The sequence below is a fragment of the Cercospora beticola genome, chromosome 1 (genome assembly GCF_033473495.1).
Source record: "Cercospora beticola chromosome 1, complete sequence".
Lineage (NCBI taxonomy): Eukaryota > Fungi > Ascomycota > Dothideomycetes > Mycosphaerellales > Mycosphaerellaceae > Cercospora > Cercospora beticola.
In genome coordinates this window covers 1,235,433-1,250,424 of record NC_088935.1, presented here as the reverse complement: position 1 = coordinate 1,250,424, position 14,992 = coordinate 1,235,433, and the positions used below count along the sequence as shown (strand labels likewise).

The 14,992-nt window shown below is 54.2% G+C and overlaps 8 protein-coding genes across 8 annotated transcripts; 3 read left to right on the top strand and 5 right to left on the bottom strand.

The window, feature by feature from the left end:
* Positions 1-389: 389 nt before the first annotated feature.
* RHO25_000504 (uncharacterized protein) lies at positions 390-1,764 on the bottom strand (the record flags this gene model as incomplete). The annotated part of the gene is made up of 2 exons (XM_023593120.2): positions 390-429; positions 488-1,764. The coding sequence occupies 2 exons, from the start codon at positions 1,762-1,764 to the stop codon at positions 390-392; spliced, it is 1,317 nt and encodes a 438-aa protein (XP_023460095.1).
* Positions 1,765-2,131: 367 nt separating this feature from the next.
* RHO25_000503 (uncharacterized protein) lies at positions 2,132-2,912 on the top strand (the record flags this gene model as incomplete). Its single annotated transcript, XM_023593119.2, has 2 exons — positions 2,132-2,455; positions 2,508-2,912. 2 exons carry the CDS (start codon positions 2,132-2,134, stop codon positions 2,910-2,912), a joined length of 729 nt encoding a protein of 242 aa, XP_023460100.1.
* Positions 2,913-3,231: 319 nt separating this feature from the next.
* RHO25_000502 (uncharacterized protein) lies at positions 3,232-4,602 on the bottom strand (the record flags this gene model as incomplete). The annotated part of the gene is made up of 3 exons (XM_023593117.2): positions 3,232-3,541; positions 3,593-3,944; positions 4,179-4,602. The coding sequence occupies 3 exons, from the start codon at positions 4,600-4,602 to the stop codon at positions 3,232-3,234; spliced, it is 1,086 nt and encodes a 361-aa protein (XP_023460102.1).
* A 1,531-nt stretch (positions 4,603-6,133) lies between these two features.
* RHO25_000501 (uncharacterized protein) lies at positions 6,134-8,961 on the bottom strand (the record flags this gene model as incomplete). Its single annotated transcript, XM_065602020.1, has 3 exons — positions 6,134-8,406; positions 8,457-8,609; positions 8,808-8,961. 3 exons carry the CDS (start codon positions 8,959-8,961, stop codon positions 6,134-6,136), a joined length of 2,580 nt encoding a protein of 859 aa, XP_065458092.1.
* Positions 8,962-9,518: 557 nt separating this feature from the next.
* Positions 9,519-9,898, top strand: TIM9 (protein transporter tim9; the record flags this gene model as incomplete). The annotated part of the gene is made up of 3 exons (XM_023593115.2): positions 9,519-9,526; positions 9,578-9,647; positions 9,701-9,898. The coding sequence occupies 3 exons, from the start codon at positions 9,519-9,521 to the stop codon at positions 9,896-9,898; spliced, it is 276 nt and encodes a 91-aa protein (XP_023460099.1).
* A 239-nt stretch (positions 9,899-10,137) lies between these two features.
* On the bottom strand, positions 10,138-11,057 carry RHO25_000499 (uncharacterized protein; the record flags this gene model as incomplete). The annotated part of the gene is made up of 5 exons (XM_023593114.2): positions 10,138-10,533; positions 10,585-10,718; positions 10,769-10,822; positions 10,875-10,911; positions 10,968-11,057. The coding sequence occupies 5 exons, from the start codon at positions 11,055-11,057 to the stop codon at positions 10,138-10,140; spliced, it is 711 nt and encodes a 236-aa protein (XP_023459424.1).
* Positions 11,058-11,538: 481 nt separating this feature from the next.
* RHO25_000498 (uncharacterized protein) lies at positions 11,539-12,817 on the top strand (the record flags this gene model as incomplete). Its single annotated transcript, XM_023593113.2, has 2 exons — positions 11,539-12,205; positions 12,267-12,817. The coding sequence occupies 2 exons, from the start codon at positions 11,539-11,541 to the stop codon at positions 12,815-12,817; spliced, it is 1,218 nt and encodes a 405-aa protein (XP_023459423.1).
* A 390-nt stretch (positions 12,818-13,207) lies between these two features.
* Positions 13,208-14,851, bottom strand: RHO25_000497 (uncharacterized protein; the record flags this gene model as incomplete). Its single annotated transcript, XM_023593112.2, has 3 exons — positions 13,208-14,497; positions 14,553-14,664; positions 14,721-14,851. 3 exons carry the CDS (start codon positions 14,849-14,851, stop codon positions 13,208-13,210), a joined length of 1,533 nt encoding a protein of 510 aa, XP_023459428.1.
* Positions 14,852-14,992: the final 141 nt, after the last annotated feature.

Below are 14,992 nucleotides of genomic sequence, written 5' to 3'. Positions count from 1 at the left end.
TATGTGTTTGGACATATGACATATAAGCTACGCAAGTTTTATACGTATATTCTCGCTTCACGCACACATGGGGTATTTGTTTTTGATGCGAAAAAAAGTCTGTTTCTGAGACTCCGTCTCCAAGTCGACCTGAGCACCTCCCCATCTTCACTCCATTTTCTTCTACATGCATCTTCGATGCCCCAAAGTCCACATCGACCCCTGAACACCTTGCTAAGTAAGGCAGCACTCAAAAGAAAAGGTGAGAGATATGAACATCCAACCGTCATCTCCAATAGACCTCAGTCATTCCCACACAAGACTGCCCTCGCAGTGTCGGGTTTGTGACATTTGACACTCTCTGCTTCTGCCAGTCGCGGTTATAGCTATGGCACGATCGTATTCAAATCTCAGTCGAATTCTCGTTCTTGGTATCCTTTGTCGTGGAATCTGGAGAGGTTGGTCAGCATATTCCTGAATCGAACTCTATCTCATTCGTTGAACTTACAAATATTCTTCGTAGGTCATGCCACGCCAGACCTTCTCAGTCGTGCCGTCGGGAAGGTGCTTCACCATATAAGGCTTTGGCTCATGGGTCATTTCTGACCAGACCTTGAACAAATGCCTGAAGTAGCAGGTTTGTGCTGCTGGCGTGAAGTATCGATCGCGGAACTTCGCAGCTGCATTGTCTGCGATCCGCTTTGCCTTTTTGTTGTCTGCCAGCAGAGAGTCCATGGCCTGAGGCAGATCCTTCCAATCACTTTCACATCGCACGTAGTTCTGATTGGGTCCGTCTGCCTCGAGCAGATGGTACAGATGTGTTGTATAGGTCAGAGGGTGGATAATGATGGTCGAGTGGCAGCTCAGCAGGTACTTCAGTCGGCCGGACCACGTTGTGCCTTCCGTGTGCACGGCGAATTTATATTTGCAGTGGTCGGGCATGGCTATCCTCCACTTCTCTGCCTCCTCGTCGTTTACATCTTCGGCCACTCTGTGTACATCAGACCAACTCTTGTCCTTGCTCTGCTCAATCAAAGCCACTCTGATCTGCGGATTGAAATCCGTCGTGCCTCTCCAGACCAATTTCGGAATCTTTTTGCTGTAGTCGTTGTAGAAGTCGATTGCCTGGCGTTGGAAATCTCCGTATGCACCAGCTACACGTGGATACGCCCAGAAGTTGAAGTCGGGGATGAGCCAGACTTGCTCCATCGCCTTGTCATGGATATTTCGATTGAAATTCCACACTGTCGTGTTGGGAAAGTCCTCAGTCAAGTCAATAATGTCGTTAATCTTGATGCTGAATTCGATGTTGGGAATGTTCTCCCGCGAGCTAACAATGGCTCGGTGTATGTTGTGTAATGTAGCATGTGATCTCTCCTTCCAGTGCAAGAAGTGGTTCAGGCCTCGCGACTCGATGATGTACAGTTGGCCCTCGTAGATCATGGCCCGCAGGCCTCCATCACCACTCCACTTCAAGCCATAATTCTCCTCTGTCAACTTCCCATCTGGACCCAGGCGGTCCTGCCAATAGGCACGCGATCGGTCAATCTCCTTGTATAAGTCGGGAAAGGCCTGGTCGCACTGAGCGAGTGTAAGGGAGTGGTCGTTGCGATCGCGATCGGCGATGAATTTCCACCCGCTGGTTGAAGTTGTGTCGGAGTAGGATATGGGCGGAATCTGAGCTGAACTGTAGGAGCGCGACTGCCGGAAGAAGAAGAAAATAATGGCAGCCGCTATCGTCGTGGCCAGGAGCGTGCCTCTGCAGGTTCGAAGTGGGGAAGACATGTTGGTGCAGCTGCCATGCGAGCTCTCGTCTGCTTCAGTCGGGAGCTGTGCTGCCTCGCCAGGACGCGCGCACCAGCTCACCGCGCATCAAAGTGCAGGGAGGTAAGGAGAGGGAGAAGTAGAAAGACAGGTGGGAGAAGGAAATGGAGTGCACATGCACGTCGGGAGTCGTAGCGAAGTGGGTGAGCTTCACGTTCCAGAAAAGGAGAGTTGGCGCTCAGCCCTACATACGCAATGCAACGCGTGCTTGCGCAGGGGCGCCGAACTCCACTCCCGCCGACGCCTTTTCCGCGTTCCGTCTTGCTCGTGGGCGTCTTGCACAGTGGTATCGCAGTGAAACCAACCATGCCCACGGATTCATGACACGATGAGCGCGCCCACTTCTACTGCAAAGCCGCCCCCGGTGCTGCCACCCGGGAAGGCCGTCGACATTCTGCAGAACTCGGCCTCGCAGCTCTACGCGAATCTGCATCCGATCCTGCTGCTGTCCATCATCCCAATCGCCTTTGGAAGTCTGGTGTCAGATCCCGTCAACACCCTGCTCGGCCTGGCACCCACCACTCTCGTCCTGCAAGCAATCTACTGCGTCGTCTGTCTCCCACATACCGGACAGACCACAACTGCGAAAGCGAAGCCAGGCCGAAAGACCAAACCTGCGAAACCCGCTCAAGACGTCTGGGCCAAGCTCGTGGTATGCCTTATCCGACTGGCAAGTCCCAGAACACCCTGCTAACAGCCAACAGCCCGCCGTCCTCTCCCTCGTCCTCACCTTCTTCCTCACCGCGCCCCTCCTCTACATCATCCTCATCCTCTTCGGCGCACCACTCGTCTCCCACCTCCCCCACACAGGCCTCCTCTCCCTCCACCTGGCCCTCCTCACAACACCCCAACTCTACTACGTCCACGGCCTCGATACCACCGCATGGCTTCGACTCGCGAGCCTCCAACAACCCTTCGATGAGGTTTATGGCATGTCATTAGGAGCTTGCGCAGGAGCTTGGTTGGGCGCGATTCCTATCCCCTTGGACTGGGATCGCGAATGGCAGAAGTGGCCTGTGACTATCATCTGTGGGATGTATGCGGGTGCAGTGGTAGGGAAATTGGCAGGAGGGTATCTGCTCAAGGGTTTCAAGACGAAAATGTCATGATCGACAATATATCAAAAGGCTTCAATCAAACAGAAAGAAACGTATGTGGACATTCAATACCACAACGTTCTTGGTCAAAGATATTCTTATCTTGCGAGATCAGAACTGTGCACTTAAGGAATTGTTACTGGAGAAACTCCGCAAACGCTTTCATTATGTTTCGTGAAGCGTCCGCCCTCCGCTGTGTGATCTATATGCACTTCAATTCCTTTAAACATTGCCGCTATGCACTATCCTCCCACCTATACCGTACAAACATTTTTGTTTCGTCATTCATGTACATCTGTTCAGATCAAACCCCGCCAAAGCAAGACTAGATTCACCACAACATAGCAGCTCCTATCAACGCTCCGGCAAAGAGTGTGAGGCCGGCGCCGAAATAGCCAGATACCGAGACTGCACCAGATTGCAGTCCCGGCTGTTCCTCAGAACTGCCACCACCATTGGCTTCAGGAGTGCCAGTCTCGGCTCCGACTTCTGCGAAGGACGTAATGGTCGATCGCTGGCCATTGGGTAGAGTCGTCGTACGCACTCGGACCTGGCTGACGGTGCCTCCTCCAGGTTGGTATGTGACAATGGCGACATCGCCGCCGGAGTCAGTTGCTGTGTAAACGCCGCCGGAAGTTGGTCTGTTGTCGTGATTAGTACGACCCCGATTGGAGATTGGCTCGATAACTTACCTAGTCAGCACCACAGAATCGCCTTGACTATCAGTAGTCGTGACGGAATCAGGAGCAGATGTCACTATGCTTCCTCCTGGGGCAACTGTTACTTCCGGAACTGGTGAAGTCGTAACGATCGTCGAACCTTCAGCATCGGTCTGCGTCACAATCGTGGCGGGTTGCTCAGTAGTGGTGACAACTGTCTGACCTTCGTCGTTCGTTGTCGTCTGTTCCACTGCAATCGTCGTTTGAGCGGTAGTCTCGAACGCGGTGGTAGTCACAACGACAGTGCTTTGATCAGCAGTCGCGGTGGTCGTGATGGGGACCAAAACTCCGGTCTGTGTTGTGGCGGGTGCGCTGGTGTCTGGAACTACAATCAAGGATGAGCCCTGCTCTGGAGGAGAAGAAGAAGTCGGAAGTGTCTCGGTTTGCACAGAAGGTAAGGTCGAGGCGGGAGTCGTCTGACCTTCATTGTTGCTGCTCGTGGCCTGCACCGAGCTCACCGTCGACGACAACGTCCGAGTAACAGCACTCGTATCGACAACGACAACGGTAGAAGGCTCCGCTTCCGAAGACTCTACCGATGAGAGAGAAGACGACTGACCTTGCGAGGTGGGAGCTGTGGTAGTAGCTTGTACCGTCTCCGTTTCGACTTCCGTGGTCGTCTCAAGGTCAGTGACAATGACGGAGCTAGTCGTCGCGGAGTCTGTAGATACCGTGGCATTGTCTTGACGCTTGCGCAAGTAGTCTTTGATGGCGGCATCTTGTTTCGCGAGGTCGACTAGCTGAGATGCCAAATTGGCATCCTCGCTGTGTACTGCAGCAATCGCCTCGTGTTCGTCTTCGAAGACACCCTCTTGGTATTTGGGCTGCAAATTGCTCTCGATCGCAGCCTTAAGGGACGACCTGGACACGGACTCGAGATTCTGCTCCCAGCTGGCATCGTTGACTTCAGGCAAGCTGCGAGCGTGCGCGATCGAGGCCAATGGCAGGGCCAAAAAACCGATGGAGCGAACGAACAGCGGCATCTTGGCTGGCTGGAAGCCGGAATGCGCTGCGAAACGAATGTATTTGAGCCCAGCTCAGATAATTAATAAAGCGACTGTGTGCACTGTCAGCAAGCCATGTCTGAGAAGCAACGGAGGTCCGTCGCGATAAGATGGCTCGTTCTGAACGTACCAGCACCCGGGTGGCTGGCCTGAAGGCTGAAGAAGTACGACGACGACGCCGCCGCCTCGGCTGCCAACTTGCCGTGTCGGAGCTCCAATTCTGGTGGGCTGACGAGAGTTTCCCGACCAAGATCTAGAATAGATGCGAACACTTTCCCGCAGTCCTGTTGAGCCTGATGCAGTCTGTACAAGGGCGAGCTGTACAGCAGTGGTGTGAGTACGTGTAGAGCAATGAAGTCGGGAGCCACTTTATCTCCCTGTCGACTTTGCCATCCACCACGCCGACCGGCGTGGATGCGGCGAGGCACGCACGGCAAGACAAGTGGAGAGCACTTGCACACTTGCGCACCCCAGTCAGTCATCGATACGGTGCATTCGATACGAGCATGCCATGCTCAGCATCCTCACAAGCCTTTCTCAGCCGCGAGCAAAAAGAGAAGATCGACAGCCATGCTTGCGACAGCTCCGTGGCCAAACTGCTGATGAGCGTGGCTTCGAAATCCTGCTTCGCTGACGACGTGTCGTGATACCGGACGCCGAACACCCAGTCATGTTTCAAGTCACGAAGCCGTGCCGCAACGGAGCTACGCTTCGCAGCATCCATTCATTCATATGCCTGTAATCGGCGGACGACACGTCAAAGGTACGCATCGAGGTTGACAGATGCTTTTCATGTGCTCGAGCTCGAGCTCACTGCCTTTTTTCTGAAACCTGGTTCCCTGTCTGCTGGGCCCAGAATGACCCACAGCAGATCGGCTGCAACGGGAAGCTGTGGTGTGCCGCCCGGCATGGCGGTCTTGTCTCAGTCGAAGAGCCTCAATACGGGTTCACGGGCTGTGAGCTGACGACTCAGATCACAGAGACAGAACTCGTCCTTCACATTGTAGCAAGTGCATTGCTGTTACTGGGAGGAAGAGCTCTGGTCGTGAGAATACGTCGTACAGCAGCAACTTTGGTACCTTTCGTAGTTCTGCAACAGTGTGCAGAGCTACAGTTGCAGTTGCATTGTCACCGTCTATTTTTATCACCCAAGGTGCCTGCAACCTGTTCACGGCACGGCAACAACTCCAGCCAATCATCATCGACTATGCCATTAAAACAAAAAGAACAAAATCCGTATTCTCAACGTTGGGCTCGTGGGCGCAGTAATGGAATCGATCGCAACCAGGAATAAGTGCTGGAAGTGGTGCTATCGTACGTCATTCTCTTCATCATTATAGACATAGTTTATCAATGAGAACTGGTTCGGCGGAAACAGCGTCCAGCTTCCGTAGATATAAGTGTCCCAGACTCCTCCATCTGCTGAATAGCATCATCGTTTCAACGCAAATACAATCACATCTTTCCGCTGTCGTCAAACGTCAGTCAAAATCAGAGGCGCTGTGAATCGCTACTGGCCGGCTCGTTGTCCGTCTGTGCCTACCGCAGTATCTTGTGGTCTGGCAGTATCTCGCGAACCGTTACCATTTGCACTCGCAGGTTGCGTGATGTCGACAGGATCTGTCGTCTGCTGTTGCGTGCCTATTGCACCTGTCGATTGTGTTGTTGTAGCCCCTGAAGCACTGCGACCTTGTTCAAATGATCGGCCGCGTCCGGAAATTCGATCTTCACTTGGAGTGCCAAGATCCTGCCTGCTTTTGTTTCGCTCGTGACCTCGCTCTGGAGTCCTTGCGCGCTTCTCGACGTCCTTGTCTTTGCGCTCCTGTATCTTGTTGCGCAGCCAGGACATCGGTCCCTTTCGCTCGCGTTCCGAGTCGGAAAAGAGCGTATCAGAAGCAGTAGTAGTCTGTGTGGTCGGGGTGGCGAAGGACTCAGGATCCTCGGAGATAGGGTCGGTAGCAACAGCGGACATGGGCGGGGGCTCCTGGAAGCTTTTACGCGGCTGTGATCCACCACTGCCTATAGTTGATCGAGACATGGCATTTTCTCTCCCTGACATTGCACCCAACGCATTGATGCTGCCAGGTGTTGATGGTTGCTCCAATTTGTTTTGGGTGCGTGAAAATCTCCAGCGGCTCCTTTTCTTCTTCTCCGGTTCTTCGGTGGATGGCATATCATCACCCACCAGATCAGCATCCGATTGGTCAGTATGGGAATGGAAGGAATTCGATGGCGAGAGAGGTGGCTTCAGCACAGTGTCTGGGACATTGCGCTGAGGAGTCCCTTGTGCGGTATTCGCTTCTGGTGGTGACTGCGTATATGATTCTGTGGGCTTTTCTTCAAGCCTTTCCAAGGGAGCCCCAGCATGCTGAACAACTGCTGGCTGCACCGAGGACTTCTGTGTCGCATCTCTCGAGTCTTCATGCAACGAATGGCTTGAAGAGTGTGCGCTTGAAAGAGCAGAGCCAGAGATACGCTTTTTCTGAAGTTTGTTGGGCTTGCGGCCCTCTCCATCGCTCCCTGGAGACTGCTTGAGAATATCGAGAAATTTGCGGCTCGAGACTGACGTTGTCGTAGGAGTATTGGAAGCTGATCGTTCCGCAGTACCAGCCAGGATACCGCCGCTGACAGGCGCCAGTAAAGGTGCAGTATCTTTACGGGGTGTATGATAGTCAGCGGTGCTATCGCCAGCAATGTTTGCCATTGGAGTCGTGGCTTCGCTGGACGACGCAGAAGTCACCTCAGGCGGGGCCGGAAATACTGGCGCCGTCGCAGCGACTGGAGTGTTCTGAACAGAGCTATGGGTCTCCGAGTACGGTTGTTGCTCAGTAGTGCTGTGCAACTGCGGAGTTTGGCCTGAAGCACTATCAGGAGCTCGTGGCGTAGACGGATCCGAAGATTCCCTTTCGCGTGGGAAACGAGGGGATTGTGCGCCACCCACACCCCTTCGTGATGGCACGGTATTACTCCGATTCACACCAGTGGTGGGTGTCCCGGGCGCAGGCGAGTTCGCACTCGGTCCGTTTTCAGATCTTTTGCTATGTTTGCTGGAGACAGACACGTTTCGTCGGATGCTGCCCCATTTTCGAACGCTCTCGGCGGCCACGCTGGAGCTGGAGCTCGATCGTCCAACAGTGGTTTTCGCGCGCGTTGGGGTCGTGGGTGAACCTGCGGGTTTGGTATGTGCACCGCTCTGCACTTCCCGCACAGTCTCAGGATCAGCAGCAGTCCCCTGCATACCGATAAGGAAGCTGTCTTGATTCTCTATCAGGAATATTAGAACGTCTTGGCTGAGGCGGTACTCCTGCGGTGCCATGTCATGCTGCGGATGGTTGAGGATTCCTGGCTGAAAGATTGCTGCAAGATTGGGGGTGGTCATCTTGTTCAAGTCGGACTTGCTAGCGAACACTGCCAGGAGATCAAGAATGTAGAGCAATAGTTGGCGATTCAATGGCGGTAGCTCCGTGATGAGAGCCTGGTACGCTCGGATTGCCGCTTCGTGGTCGAACTCGCCATGGCTCGGACTTTGCGACTCCAGAGCGCCCACGGCCTGCGCCTGGTGGTTTCTCAGAGGATCGCGAAATCGTTGATAGAATTCGAGGGGAATAATGGGCTCTGGCAATTGGTTGAAGTAGCGGCGTAGAATGTTGGCGGCATCGTGCACGGTGTAGCCGGTCCAGTCCAGCCCTTTACCATATCTATCAGGACTGTCAAAAGCTACCTTGAGCTCTTTGATACGCTTCTCGCTGCCCGCCAAGCGGAAAATGCCTTCAACATCGGTGGCTGGGTACGGTGTTAGTATAAGCGGCAGAGAGAGCATGAGGCAGAGGTACCTTTCTCCTTGAGGAACACGCCACACTTGGCTACTACAATGGGCACATAGCCATATATGTAGCTCTGGCCCTCATCGTTGAATAGGCTAATTGCGACATTCGCGTAGCGAATGCTCTGCTGTAGAGGGACGCCGAAGATACCTTGCGGAGCTGCTAGACGGCCTGGTCAGAGGCGAGGACACGCGTGCGATCAGACGTGAAGAGGTGTGGGCAGCACTCATGGTAAAGGTGCTCCCGGGAGACATGAAGCCCACGAGGCAAAGCAAGTGGGTGTGAGATCTCGCCGGGGTTGTCGCATGGGTTGTCAGGCAGGACAAAGGCCATGACGCATGGCTTCTGGGTGCTGCGTACCTTGATCCTGCGGCTTCTTGTCGCTGCGCTTGAAGTTCTTCCACCAGCTGGCCAAGTCCTTCTTCTCCTTGATCGACTCGGCCTGCACAGATCGCGGCGCCGCTCTGGTACCGCCTGCGCCAGCGAGAGCCGTCGACGGACCACTCGTGGTCATGCCTGGCGATGATCAGGGCGGTGTCGCGTCGCCGGCCTACTGCATGCGCGATGCCAGCGGCGTGCACAGAGAGCGTGCGGGCGAGGAGATGGGCGGTGGCAGCTGCGCGTAGTGGCCGGCCAGGCTGGGGGATTGGGGGAGGATGGGGACAACGGGGGCGGGTAATCTCGTTTCGTCGCTGTCGTTGGCGCGGCGGGTGTTTGTGCGCGGTGTCGCGGCGTCCGCAATGCGGGCGGTAATGATGTGGGCTGCAGATAGCGGTGATGCGCAGTCGAGCGGGCAGCAGGTGGCCGGCAGCAGACTGCGCAGCAGCGTGTGGCAGAGTGGGCGGGCGTCTGTTGTGTCTGCTGCCAGGCTCGAGCCGTGCAGGCAGGTCTGTGTCGCAACTCACTCGGTCGCTCGGCGCGCTAGGCTCGTTTAGCAGACCCTCCTCTGGGAAACTTGATGCTGTCTGCGCTGCATGCACAGCAACGAGCCGCCTTCGATTCCACCCCCAAGCCACGCACCCTCGCATCGCCGTTTCATCGTACACAGTAGCAGACGGGGCACCACACACAATGGATAGGTATGCGCATCAGCGCGCTCTCTTTGGAGACCCTCGCTAACGACGGCCAAGTCTCAATGCGGCAGAGCAGCGCGAGCTGCAGACTCGCATCGAACGCAAGCAGATGAAGGACTTTATGAACGTGCGTCATTGCAATTCAATGCACCTTTCGGAATACGCGACTGATATCAACAGATGTACTCGAACCTCGTCCAGCGATGCTTCAACGACTGCGTCAGCGATTTCACATCCAAGAGCCTGTCGAGTAAGGAGGAGGGATGCGTGATGCGATGTGTCGACAAGTTCCTGAAGAGCTCCGAGCGGTTGGGCGAGCGCTTTCAAGAGCAGAATGCGCAGATGCAGCAACAGGGAAGCATGGGCCTGGGAAGATGAGCAGAATTTGAGTCTGCGATTGTACAAGTACTCAATGTGCTGCGAATGGCGACCACAGAGGCGCTGCAATGCACGGCGCCATTCGGGATTGATTCGATGAAGCATATGCTGCTCAGCTCTACCCGCAAAGGCCAGGAAGTGCTACCGGTCTATGTCGGGCGTGTCCCCTGAGAGACAGAGGTCTCGGGAGAGCAGATACGCATGGTCTTCGCAGCATACTGGACAGAACCAGCAAGCATTCAACTCTTGGTCAATAAGCCACGAAGGCTGAGATCGTAAACAACGTCCTCCACCTCCTTCACCTTGTACTTGATCCCGTCACTTCGCTTCCGTAGAGCGTCATTCTTGAGGTTGAGGATCTGGAAGCCAGCGTGGACGTCTTTGATGAATTGACTGATCTGCAGCGGACGCTGGTAGTCTCCGAGCGTGACTGAATTGCGAGCCAGCCGGGACAGCTCTTCGAGGAGCGAGATCAGCGCCAAGAGGTACTCTTCGATCGTCAAGTGGAAGACGTCTCGATCCTTGACGTTCACTGGTACTTGCATGATGCCGCCGACTTCATCGATCGTCAGAAGCTGGCCGCCCTCCGTCTTTCCGAAGCCACCCAGAAAGCCGCATAGCAATATGTTGAATGTCTGCGATCTGTTAGCAGGGCTAGTTGTGAAGCGGCTCGCAGAGTCACTGACCGAGCTCTCAATCTGCTTCTGCCACGCATAATTGAAACGATAGTATGGGTGGTTTGAAGCGACCTGTGCTAATTGCTGAATCGTGACGACTGCATTCTGAATGCTAGACTGTGCTGCTTGCACCACAACGGGCACTACAGGATATCAGCGGCATGTGCAAACCAACATATATATCCTTGCTTACAGTCTTGGGCGGTCGTGGAATGAGCTCTTGAAAGGATGGATTGCGTGTTGCGGTCTTCGAATCAATCAGCACAGGTCCTCTTGAGCCTTTCATCGATCCATCTCACCCTGCTTCTCAAGTGTTTGGACGATTTCTCTTAGTTCCTGTTCACGTGGATTCAGTAGGTGCTCATCGTGGGCTTCATCACAAAATTGTTTACATCTTTGATTGCAGCGTCTGCGTCGATCTTGCGCTGGAGGTCTTCGAAGATGCCGGGCTGAACAGGCCCGTTTCCGGAAGGAGTGGCCATCTCGTCTGAAGTTGTTTTGCGTGAGGACGGTGTTGTTTGTGAATCAAGAACCGGGTTTGTCTTTACTTTGTTGTTCGAAAAGTTGACGCCCTTCATCAATGCTTCAATATTGTAAGCAAACTTTACTTAAGCCGGAATCTAATTAAAGGCCGGCGACACTTCGAAAGCTGCCGGTGCATCAGCATCGACACTCCCTAAATACATGTAGAAGCCGTGAAATTGATGGTGCATGATCGATCATTCTATGACGCTCTGCTCATAGTAAACTCACGAGTCCACCGAATCATCGCCATTAACGTCCATTCACTTGTCCTCCGCGGCTGAAAGCCACGCGAACCGGTCCCGCGCTAGTGGTCAGGGTCCCCCCAGCTCCTGTGATTTCTGGGGACTTGACACCTTGCTCCATCTGCATCAACGCTGCACCAATGCCTCCGCGGTAACATTTTTCGACCGACAGCACGAAAGCTGTCAAGCCGCCGACATGGATGGATTCAAGGATCACGGACTCGACGAGGACAACTTTGGCAGCAGCGGCGCTCTTGCGGCTGTCAAAGCGTTCGATGCCTTCCCGAAGACGAAACCCTCATATCAGGAGCGAACATCGACAGGCGGCATATGGACAGTCACACTGATTGCAGCATCGATTTTGCTTGCATGGAGTGAACTCACTCGGTGGTGGAAGGGGGAGACTGCTCACCTCTTCGCCGTGGAGCAGGGCGTGGGTCACGACTTGCAGATCAACTTGGACGTGGTGGTGAGGATGCATTGTGATGATCTGCACGTCAATGTGCAAGATGCATCCGGCGACCGTATTCTTGCAGGAACGATATTCCAGAAAGACCCAACCATGTGGGCTCAGTGGTCAGGCAATCGGAAGGCTCACGCCCTGGGATCGACGAAGGAGGAGCGACTCGACTTGACGGGCTATCCAGGCTTTGCTGAATACCGGGAAGAAGATGTTCACGATTATGTTGGGAATGTGCGAAGGGGCAAAAAGTTCTCAAAGACACCTAGACTTCCCAGAGGGATAGAGGGGGACAGCTGCCGGATATTTGGCAGTATGCATGGCAACAAGGTGCAAGGCGATTTCCACATCACGGCTAGAGGTCATGGATACATGGAGTTTGGTCAGCATTTAGACCACAGTGGTGAGTGGTCGCGTTCTTGAATATGTGGATGTTGTCGGAACCATTGCTAATTGATCACCAGCCTTCAACTTCAGCCATCGCTTCAACGAAATGTCCTTCGGACCCTACTACCCCTCGTTGACGAACCCACTCGACAACACCTTCGCCACCACCGAGGAGCACTTCTACAAATACCAGTACTACCTATCGGTCGTGCCAACGATATACACCACAGATCCGAAAGCACTGCGGAAGATTGACAAATACCACGAATCTCCAACTTCAGGAGAGGATGGCCTCAATCAGCACTCGAGGAGAAGTACCAGGAACACGGTATTCACAAACCAATACGCAGTCACGGACCAATCACATCCTGTGCCAGAGACCGCGGTACCGGGCGTCTTTGTCAAGTTCACCATTGAGCCAATACAGCTTACCATTGCGGAGACTTGGAGCTCTTTGCCCGCTCTCTTCATCCGAATCGTGAACGTGGTGTCGGGGCTTTTGGTAGCGGGCGGGTGGTGCTTCCAGATTAGCGAGTGGGCGAAGGAAGTATACGGACGCAAGAACAGGCGTGTCGACAGCTTTGGCATGCTGAATGGTAATCACCATAATGAGAAACATGCATTGTAGGTGTCATGGCGGAGATTTGTTGATATGAAAGCTCAAGTTTGGCAAGCCATCTCTCGACGTCTTTTCAGATGTTTTATCCCTACTCGCGACTTTTTACGGCCGAGTCACAGCTTCGGTGACTCGCGATAGGTGCTGTTACCCTACGACCTGCGAGCTTGTTCACAGCTACAGCTGCATCTATTGCTTTCACGGGCTTCTACCAGATGCATTGGCGTTGCCTATGGCGAGCTTGCTTGTACGCGTGCCATATTGATTTGCTATTCCTGCCCTGAGGCACGTCCGATGCTGCGATCACATTCAACGCAGCATCAGCAGAGCGTTGGGACCAACCGGCTTCTGCAGACTCATCCAAGCCTGCTACTTCCAAGGCGAATACAAGAAGTAGTCGTCTTATCTCTTCCAAGAGCCTTGGCTAAGGCGCAATAGCCCTTGTATACAATCAAGGTCCGCATCTGCTGACGCTGCGCCACCGCTTTCACGGCCTCTCGCCATGAATGAGGACAGTTCGGGATCCGCCTCCGGGTCGTCCACACCGGCCCGGAGAGTTCGCGGCTTCTTGTTGGGCGACAAGGTTTGGCGGATACCACTCTGCCTTGGGGCAGCCATAGGCACCAAGTACGCTTCGTTCGAGTCGTCAGACGCGGGGTCAGATCCTAAGTTGACACCGGGCGACCAATTCTCTTTGTCAGAATCAGCGCCACTTCTGCGAACTGTGATTGCTGAGCCCGAATGCTTGAGTTTCGATGGCATGTGTGTGCTGCCTGTCTTGCCCTGAAGCCGACCAGCGGAGGTATGCGATCGCTGTAACGAAGAACGCTTATGTCCAAGCTTTGATCGTTTCGCTGAGTGTCCGTGACTGTCCGCTGGAGCATTACGCTTCGAATTGAGTGGACTTAGTACACTTCGCCCTGACGCTGACCGGAGCAGACCTATTGCACCAGCCGCGGAGCCATGAGAATCCTTCTCGGCCACATTTTCAAGTTCAGAGCGCGCCTCTTTGTCGCACCAGAACTCCCAGGATCGTGAGTCCCGTGAACGCCCATTCGTGGATCGCTTGGTGCCACTCATGGCGGTGGATAGCGCGGGAGTGGGTATGCTAGTTGGCTCGGGCAATAAGATGGATTGCGGCGGACGTGGTGGTGAAGGCGAGGAAGTATCCTTTGTGGTGACTATGGCGTTCCCTTCTGAGTCCATTGACAGGCGGATAGCGCGAGGTCTTTTTGGAGCAGGAGTCTCTTTCGTTACAGGATGGGTTGTGGCATTTTCCGAAAAGCTCCGATGTAACGAGGGTGCACTTCGTTGATTAGCCAGGTAGCCTATGTGCGTTGGCACTCTCGTCAATATGGGTGATGATGTCGAAGTTGTTCTCGATAGAGGTGGTCCTGAGGCGAGCAGCTGGGCTAGCGGCGGCGAGTTGGGAGGTGTTGTAGAGTCCTGGGCCGCGCCTGTGTCCGGTACATCGTATTGGCCTACCGATATGGTGGCAGTCTGATCATATCTCCTGTCCGTTCTGAGATCGTCGCCAAATTGTGGCATGTTTGCGTCTGCGACTAGCGATCCATCCAGGTCGTCGTGGCCAAGACCTGTCGACCTCGCCATATGATATTGCGCGATTTCGTGCGGCAATAGAGGTCGGCCAGACCTTCGTCTGCAGCTTTGCCTGCGGTTTTGGAACCAGATCTGTAGTTTGCATTAGATCGTGATTGTACGCGCACGAGTACTGAATGGTGCTGACCTGGACCTCTTTCTCGGTCAATGCCACTTGCTCGACGAGCTGGAGGCGTGCAGCCTTGTCAGGCTTGGGATCTTTCTTGTACGCAGCTTCAAGTACTGCCTGATCATCAGGGCTATGCGGAGTAGGTCAGTTGAAAGGACATGACAATCACGGTACGAAAAGGCATGCCTGGTTCTCTTCCGCTTCTGACGTGCTTGTCTTTTCTCATCTACACTCGATGACAGATCATCTTGTGAGTTGCTTGGGTGATGGTCAGGGAACTCGTGAGTCTCTTCAGCTGCACTGTTCGCGTGGTCCATCACTGTTGTCTGTTAGGCGTGTTCGTGGGCATTGTTGTCGACGGGCGGAGGTGAGACGCGCTGGAGAACGCGTTCTACGCACAGACGCAGTCTTGGTACTTGCCTGCTGTGGATCTTCGACCAGCCTCCACAAGCCCTTCG